The sequence below is a fragment of the Propithecus coquereli genome, unplaced genomic scaffold (genome assembly GCF_000956105.1).
Source record: "Propithecus coquereli isolate 6110/MARCELLA unplaced genomic scaffold, Pcoq_1.0 Scaffold775, whole genome shotgun sequence".
NCBI lineage: Eukaryota > Metazoa > Chordata > Mammalia > Primates > Indriidae > Propithecus > Propithecus coquereli.
Genome location: NW_012153896.1, coordinates 730,425 through 739,383, shown reverse-complemented (window position 1 = coordinate 739,383; position 8,959 = coordinate 730,425). Strand labels below are relative to the sequence as shown.

The 8,959-nt window shown below is 60.8% G+C and overlaps 1 protein-coding gene across 1 annotated transcript in view; it reads right to left on the bottom strand.

Moving 5' to 3' along the window:
- Nucleotides 1–2,262: 2,262 nt before the first annotated feature.
- Nucleotides 2,263–8,959, bottom strand: part of FADS2 (fatty acid desaturase 2) — a 31,056-nt gene continuing 24,359 nt past the window's right edge. The window contains exons 8-12 of the mRNA XM_012662719.1: nt 5,724–5,821; nt 5,430–5,526; nt 5,092–5,171; nt 4,240–4,365; nt 2,263–3,812 (exon numbers count right to left, since the gene is read on the bottom strand). Coding sequence (XP_012518173.1) covers nt 3,761–3,812; nt 4,240–4,365; nt 5,092–5,171; nt 5,430–5,526; nt 5,724–5,821 — 453 coding nt within the window. The 3' untranslated portion in view covers nt 2,263–3,760. The remainder of the gene's footprint in view (nt 3,813–4,239; nt 4,366–5,091; nt 5,172–5,429; nt 5,527–5,723; nt 5,822–8,959) is intronic.

Below are 8,959 nucleotides of genomic sequence, written 5' to 3'. Positions count from 1 at the left end.
GGTTAGGAACGGAAAAGCCAGTCAGAGAGCCTGGAGCTGGGACCTCAGCCAGGCCTTCCCCTCCGGCCTGTTTCTTCCCACACAGGTTGCTGGAGGAAGCTCCTTCCATCCCAGACATCAGAACAGGGGCTTCGAGTGGCTGCATTCTGTCCAGAGGTGCACATCTCACTGGGGACGGTGCAGCAGGACCCAAGGCGCTGTGTCACATGAGTGGTGACCAGACACTCCCAAGGGCAGCCAGAGCCCAAGCCCTCAGGTGGCTGCCACCTCCGCCCTGGCCCCCCTCGCCAAAGGCCCCCTCGCCCTCCCACAGTGGACTCCACACATAGCCCAGGCTGCTCTGCCAGCCCCTGCTCTGGGCCTGCCCCCGCCACCTGCAAAGCTGCTGCAAAGCTGATACCCTTTTATCTCAGTGGCCCCTGCTGTGGGTGAGCTCTTATCTCCTGACAGGGACTAGGCCCTCCACCCCCTGTGCCCAGGAGCAGTCTGACATTTGACATGAGGCGGTGGGGTACCTTGGTAGGGGAACCAGCCCTTTCTGTGCAGGGGGAAGAGGAGCTGACCAGGGGCCTGCTGGGTTAGGGGCAGGAATCCCACAGCCTACCTGACTCAGCTGCTCTGTGGCCTCAGGCCAGGCCTTTCCCTTCTGGTCTCGGCCTTCTCGGCTGTGATGGAGATGTCAGGGTTGATCACTCAGGGCCTTGAATATTAGTGTGTTGGGACTTTGGTGGGGGTAGGAGTCAGAAGCCCACAATTCTGGGGGCGTTGGGCAAGAGCCTCAGGCAAGTACCGGGACAGGAGGGAGCTGCTGGGTGGGGAGCAGGTATGGGTGCCCCCAGCTTCTTCACCCAAAGGCTCAAGGGCAGGGCGGGGCTGCGGGAGGAAGTCAAGGGAAGATACAGGTGCCCATGGAGCTGGGAGCCCTCAAAGCCGGAGCGTCCACCTGGCCTTCAATGCCCTCCACCACTCTCCCCCTCCCTGGGACTCCTGTTGTCACAGGTGGTAGACCCTGGATCTCCAGCTGGTGGGGTCGGGTGCCTGGGCTGGTTGCCATCCTGTCCTGTACCATCCTGGGAGTCAGGGCGCCAGGTCCAGCCTGGTGGCAGGTGGAACGCAGGCACAGGTAAGGGCGGAAGGCAGGTTCTCCGCTGTCTTGCAGCCTCCAAGGCCTCCAGTGGATCCACCAGGAGGGCAAGGTCAAGGGCACACAGGTGTTGAGAGATGACATCATCTTTGGGGTCCCTGTGACCCCACCCCTGCACTGTACAAATGGGGAGACTGTGGCCGAGAGGGCCAGGGAGGACAAAGGGATCCCCAGGGCCACTCGGTGAGTTAGATGGGATGTCTGCTTCCGGGATCGGGCCTTCCCCTGCCGTCCCAGGCCATACTCCAGACCCCTACCCAGGCCGGGACTGTTCCTACCTGGCTAGACTGCAGTCAGGCAAAGCTGGGCTGGGGGCTGCAGGTCCACTCAGAGGTCCTCCCCGGCCCTGCTGGGAGTAGCTGCAGGGCTGGGGGAGCTCCTGAGGCACAGGCTACCCAGTCCCTCTCGGCCCTTCCCAGGCACACCTTCCCAGGGTCGGCCCTGCCAGGGGCACCAGCCCAGAGACGATGTTCAGAACAGCATGCAGGCCAGCATGCAGGGGGGCAAACTGTACAAGTGCCCCTGGCACGATCCTTTGGACTCTTCCAGGGATCTGGGGTCAGACATACCTAGGACCCAGTCTCTGTCATTGCTGGTGACCTGGGCTGGGATCACATCGGCCCCCCACGGCACAAGGGTTCTGAATGAGCCGCTGCACAGGCACAGGGGCCGCAGATGGAAGCACCGGTGTCCAGGGCCTTCCTCAGCCCTTCTAGGGGCACCTGGGGTTGTCTGTCCCCAGCACTCTGAGGGAGGACAGCAGGTCCAGGGATGAGGACAGGCTGCACTTATGGCAATGGGGAGACAGATGGGAGTGAGGGTGTTAGGAAGGTGGCCTCTGGAAAGCCTCACGTGGCTCCAGCGGTGTTTTGGAATTGGGCAGGGTCAGCTGCTGAGGGGCCCCAGGAGGAGGAAGGCAGGCCGATGTTTTTGGGTCATTTGCCCCAAGTTCCTGGCCCAGAGTGCACTTCAGAGGCAGCAGGGAGAGGAGCACAGGGAGACCACAGGGGAGGGAGGGGACAGAGGGATACAAGCATGGGCCCCTCCCTGGAGCCCGCTGGGAGGCCCCCCATACCTCGGCCTAGTAATGACATGCAGGAGGCAAAACGAAGTGAGAATAAAATTACTTCCTTTATTTCCAACAAATGTAGGGGTGGGGAAGAAACATGATAAAAATTAAGATCAGTTCCCTATGGATTCATCCTGACATACGGTAGCTGGCGGGGGACCCAGGCGGGCCCTGTTGCCATGGCAACCCGGAGGTCTGTCAACACTAGATGCTGGTCCCCTCTGAGTTGTTCATGCCCCGCCCCGCCCCTGAATCTAAATATTGATTAGTGGGTTAGATTTTGAACGCAGCGGCTCAGGATTCCTCCCAGTGGCGAGACATCCTGCCCTCACCTCCGGCCCCCACCGGCTCCTCTTCTGGGCTTCAGCTCAGCCCTCATGAGGTTCCTGTCCCCTGGCCACACAGGGCTGCCTCCTCCACTGCCTCCTGCCTAGAGGCCCTGACTGTAGGGCCACCCTGGCCACCGTGAGCGAGCCCGGCCTGGGGGAGGCTGGCAAGGCCACGTGGTAAAAGGCAGATTGTCACAGGCCCAGCCCCTGCCCGCGCCTATCGGAATGCATCCTGGAGCAAAAGGTTCGGAACAGAGAGTGCAGACAGGAGCGCCTGGGGGTGGTGAGACAGTGCTGTCTACATGGCAGCCCTGATTCTGGCAGGGGCCAGGACCTCCGGCTCCAGTGCCCTCCTGCAGCTTGCAGGGCCCAAGTCCCCTTAGGGCAAGTAGCCAGGGTTAGCTGGCACTGTCCAGCAGGTGACGGAGCATTTGGGAAAAGGGTCTGACTGCTCCTTAATCTTGGGCCTCTCAGCTAAGACAAACATCTGAACAAGGCCGGCTGGCCCCTCCCCCAACCTGGCCATCTTCTCTGCTGAACCCACAGGGACTCCCCCTTGGTGGCAAGGTCATAGGCTCGAGTTGAGAAGGTGGTAGAATGGGGCCTGCACAAGCCCAGGGCCAGAGTGCTCCAGTGGTGGGCGCGGGAGGACATTTCTCTGGGCCCCAAGGTCTGAGCTAGCTGTGCCATAGGCCCAGGGCCCTGGACATCCAAAGGGAGGCCCCACTGGTCCCAGCCGTGGGCCCTCCCTACAAAGGGCAGACCAGTGGTGGCTGACGTGGAGAGCAGAGCCAGGCCTGGAGGGTCGGGAGCCTTGCCGCCTAGGACCCTGTCCCACGGATCCCGAGAGCGTCTGAGGGACAAGAGGGGAGAGTGTGAGGCCTGGTGGCCAGGCTGCAAGGAGAGCCAGATCCGTAGACCTCTAGTCTCCTTCAGTCTGTAGGGGCAGAGGGTAGAGGCAGGGACGGTGCCACCTCCCGTGGCCACCCCCTCTGCTGCTGGGGAGAAGGGGCTGTGAGGTTGGGGGAAGAGGGCCAGGCTGACAGAGGGTAGGCCCAGGAGGGCAGAGTTTGGGAGAGAAGTGAAGGGAAGGAGAAGAGAAAGAGCAAACACGGGGTCCACGAGTGGCGTGTACTCCAGCCTCATGGACACCCCTCGGAACAAAAGCCCACCCTTCCTGTGGCCGTCATCCCCATGGGCATGCCGAGGGCTGTGGCTTCATTTGTGGAGGTAGGCGTCCAGCCACAGCTGCCCAGACTTCTTCAGGGACCTGCAGAGAGACAGGGCTGGGGGCTAGGGCTCAGGGACCAGCTTGGGGGCGCCGCGGAGCCCTAGGGAGTGGGAGGGCTGGGGAAGATGTGATCGGGTGGCAGGTACTTTCCTGTAGTCCTCAGCCAGGGCTTGCCACCGCCACTGTGGCCTGCGGGGCCACTGGCTCAGGGCCCCCGGGGTAACCCCTTGCAGAAAGACAAAGGGAAGTTCCTCTTTCTGCCAGAGAGAGAAGCCCGGCAAATTCTGACACAGGCTTAGGAGTAAAGGGAGTATGCTGGGTGGGGGCGCTGTGCCAGGAGCACCTGGCCCCTCTTATGGTCACCAGTCTCCACGGGTGATCCCAGCTGTGTGCCTCTCGGTCCCCTCAGTCCCCACCCAGCCCCTCCCTGTGCCCAGGGGCCTCCCAGGCCAGCACCTGCCCCCACCTGATGATGTCCAGCAGGGCCTGCAGCAGCGGCTTCTCCTGGTACTCGATGCCATGCTTGGCGCACAGAGACTTCACCAGCGGGGCGATCTTGTACAAGTTGTGCCGGGGCATGGTGGGGAAGAGGCTGGGAGAGCACAGGGTGGGCAGAGTGTGAGGATGCCCGGCGGGCCGGGCCGCTCCCCACCTCCTGCCATGGCCCAGGCGGGGGCTGTCCACAGCCAGGACCAGGCCTGCATGCGGCTCTTCCTGTGTGCCCACAGGGCTACTGGGGCTGTGCAGCCAGTCAGAGGCAAAATGTCATGTTTTTCAAAAGAGGAAATCAGGCCGGTCACAGTGGCTCACGCCTATAACCCAGCACTTTGGGAGGCTGAGGCGGGAGGACTGCTTGCTGCACTCCAGCCTGGGCAGCAGAGTGAGACCTTGTCTCAGAAAAATAAAATAAAAGGAAATGAAAGAAATAGGTGGAGAATGAGAAGAAAAGAGGTGAGAGAAGGATGAGGGGCAGCAGGGGCGGTCCCTCAGCCACCTATGTTCCAGGTGAGCTACCTCTCTGGGCTCCGGTGTCCCTGTCGATGAAGTGGGAGCAGTAACCCCTGCCCTCAGGCCCTCTGTGGCCACACGAGGAGAAGGGTGGTGATCACTGTGACCAGGGCATCTCGGGGAGCTGGCACAAGGGAGTCCCCTCCTGAGCTCGGCGGGGCTGGCTGTGGAGCCACGCACTAGGACTGGACCTTGTTGGGGGACAGAGATAGCCCCTACCAGCTGTGCTCTGCCCAGATGGGGCTGGGGATCACTTCCCTCCCCTGTGGGTCTCCCCACCTCCCCCTCCCCCACCTGGGCCCATGCTCACTGGTGCTCGATCTGGAAGTTGAGGTGCCCACTGAACCAGTCGTTGAAGAAGGACTGCTCCACGTTGCAGGTGGCCACCAGCTGCGGGGGAGGCGCACCAGTGGCAGTGAGTGAAGGAAGACTGAAGGGCCTGGCCTCATTCCCAGGGGCCCATTCTCTGGGCCACCCCTCCGTGTCACACCATCCTGTCTGGAGGCCTCGGCCCACCCAGATTTCCCACTTGTCCCTCTGGAGGATTCCTGCCACCCTTTCTCGTTTAGCCCTGAAGCTGCCAGCAGGACATAGGCAGCCCCAGGGAAGCCCAGCATGGCCCTGGTGCCCGGCTCTGCCTTCCCTCACCTGGCTGCTGAACCAGTCGCGATAGGACTCGCAGTCGATCTCCATGACAATGTGATTCATCTGCGTGACCCACACAAACCAGTGGCTCTCCAGGAACCTGCAAGAGAGCACCGCTATGCACTGGGGCCTCTGAGGCCCCCGCGGCCCCAGCCACCCTCCCAACCACCCCAGGTCAGCCCCTGCTGAGGTGCCAGGACATGGGGACATCTGGGCCTCTCCTCACAGGGCTCATATCGAAGCCCATCAATGCCAGTGCTCGCGAGGGCCCAGGGCCAAGCAGCAAAGCTCAGGCACCTGATGAAGTTGAGGAAGACGAGTGCTCCCAGGACGCCATAGAAAGGGATGTAGGTGATGAAGAAACGGGTATAGTAGCTGATGGCCCAGGCCAGGTCCTGCGGGAAAGACAAGATTAGGTGTGGCCTGCCCCACCCGCCCTAGCATGGCCCCCGGATGTGCACACACCTCAGCTCGCTGCTGGACGAATGCATCCACAAAAAACCCCAACAGGCCCCTAGGAAGTCAGGCAGCAGCTGCCCATTTGCTTGGGGCTTGCATGGCCACCTTTGTTTCTAGGGAAATGTGTCTTAGCTGCAGGAGGCAGATTACACTTTGCTATTCCAGAGAAATGGGGAGGGGTAACAGTGGTTGGCCCCGGGCAGGGGCAGCCCTTGCATGGGGCCAGGGGGTTTTGAAGGTGCCCCCTACACTGGGCCAGGTCCCCACCTGCCCTCCAGCCCCATCCTGCCCCCAAACACCTGGACACCTCCCAGCCTCTCACTTCAGCAAGACAGCCAGGGAGCAAAGGCCACCAGGCACCGCTGTCCCCACCATAGGGCCCTTGCGGCAGCCTCAAGCACTACTGGCCTCTCCCCATGCCCCTTTCTCCTTTGTGCCCCTCACTGGGGTGGTGACAGGGACTGGGCTTGGACGTCTTCTCTCCCGTCCTGGGTGGGTGCCACTGCTCCGCCCTCCACTGTCCATCCCTCTCCTCTTCCTCTCTGTCACCCAAGTCCCTGTCTCAGCTAGACCATGGCAGCAGCCTCCCACTGGTCTCCTGCTTGTCCTCATGGCCCATGGCAGCCAGAGTGACCATCCCTCCAAGCAGACCCCGTCTCTCCCCTCCTAAAGTCCCCACCCCATCCAGAGTCGCCCATGGAGCCTGTAGGGCCGGGAACTTCTCCCTCCTCGGCCACCTGACTCAGCTCACTCCCACCCCAGGGCCTTTTCACGGCCTGTGTCCTCAGCCAGGAATGTTCATCCCTGCTGTGTTATATGCAGATGCCACATGCCACAGGCTCAGCACAGGAGTTGGGGTGGGGTGAGGCGAGGCAGAGGGGGCAGGCCAAGGGTACTGCCCTGTCTCGCTTCAAATGACAGAAGGATACGGTCACATTTGTGTCTTAAGAGATTCCCAACAACTGGAGATGGGGAAATTAGGAGGGTCTTCTGGTGGCTCAGACATGAAATGATAGAGGCCTAAACCAGGACCCACAGCGCTGACGAGGGAACTGTAGATTCCAGGACTATGTAGGAGGCAGAGGGGCTGCATCCGGTCGCTACTCGGCTGGGAGGAATCTAGGCTGGTCCTGGTGACCAGGGCTTGGGTGCCGGTGGCTGCACAGGGAAGGAGGAGGGGACCGGCAGTAGCCAAGTGAAAGACCTCAAGATCCAACAAGGTGGCCTTTAAGGGGGCGGGGGCGGCAGATCTCTGCAGTTCTGCTTCTACTTTCCCGCACATTCGTTTCGTTCTGTGTGTGCAGCGCAGTAGCGCGTGTGCGAATCTACATGCCACATGCAGGTACAGAAATGGGATGGGGGCACGCGTGTGGATTTACTTTTGTGTAAAGAGTGACAGGTGTGCATGGGACCACTAGTTTCAGGGGCAGGGGCTGAAGGAGATGCCAGAAGCCACCAGAGCAGGAGCAGCTGTGGGGCAGGAGCCCTCGGAGGCGGGACCTGGAAGCGGACAGGAAGAACTGCACGAGGGAGCGGTCAGCGCTGTCAGATACAGAGAAGCTTCAGGAGGGTGAGGCCCCAGGGAACTTCGCCAGAGCAGTGAAAACCTCCCTGCGGAAGCCTGCAAAGCTCTTAGGGCTTATCACCCTCTTTCCTCAGGCCGGGGGTCCCCAGACTCCATACTATTGGCATCTGGGGCCGGATGCGTCATCGTGGGGGGCTGTCCTGGGTGTGGCAGGATGCATAGCCCCACCCTGGCTGGGTGCCCACTAGATGCCAGTAGCATCCTCCCGCCCCCGGGATTTGATTTGACAAACAAACATGTCTCCAGATACTGCCAAATGGCCGACAGAATCGCCCCGTTGAGAACCACTGCCCCGGGTCACAGCTGCGCCCAGGCCCTGCAAGTCCCAAGGGCTCATCAGGGTTCCCTGGCTTTTAGGAACACAGTGTGATTTCCTATTTAATGCTTTGCTCCTTAGGGAACAAGCACAGTTAAAAGAAAAGATTATATATTTATATCAAGGGTCATGTGCCACAAAAGCTGATTAAAACTCCCCAGCAGTGTCCCCTGACCAGCATAGCACGGCTCGGGTTCCTTTCTAGCCGCGACTCTCGTGGTGGCCCAGGTGAGCCCCAGGGCAACAGCAGTCTCGGCAGGGGAGGAGACCTGGCTGAGCTGATCCAGGAACTTTGGGTCGGTCTCTCTGTCCCTCCACCCTCACCTGCCCAGTCAGTAAAACAGGGTTCGCGACGTAATGTGGGCGCAGTGCCGCACTGCTCCTGGAACACGGGAAATGCTGACGACGCGCTCGTTTTGAGAAAATATGTCCTAGAAATGAGCACATACAGGCTCTCCCAGGACAGGCTGGCAGAGGCTTCCAGGGTCCCACCCCTTCCCCACACCCCCACTGCACCCCCAGCCCCAGCCTTGGCCCTCTCAGCAGAATCACCAGACACGGTCTTTTTGCCCTGTAATTTCAGCAAGAGGATGTGAGACTAAGGACTCTGAAGCCCTTAAAGTGCTCTGCAAGTACGAGGTGCTGTTATTTGAAAGAGAGAGAGGTGGCTGGGCTGCGGGGGGAGAGCACAGCACTTGGCGTCAAGCGGCCACCCCACCCCACGGTGCCACTTTGGGCAAGGCTCAAACTTTCAGAGTCGCAATACAGAAACCCCAGGGCTGGCCTCGTGCCCCACACTGGCCAGCCCCTGCCGGGCCAGGCCCCCTTCTCTCTCTGGAAGCAAAGTCAGAGGACTTCTCTGAGCCTGCTGTTTTGAGATGAACCTTGTCCCCCCCAAATTCATATGTTGGAATTCTAACCCCCACAACCTTAGAAAGTGACCTTATTTGGAAATAGGGTCACTGAGATGGAGCTAGTGAGGATGAGCGCATCGCGCTGGGCCCTGAAGCAGTGTGACTGATATCCGCATTAAGAAAGGGAAATTTGGACACAGACACAGATACGCATCGGGGAAGACGGCACCTGCCAGCCGCGGAGAGGCCTGGAGCAGAGCCTGCCCTCAGCGCTCACCGAGGAGCTCTTCCAATTCTGCTGTTTAAACCGCTCAGCCGG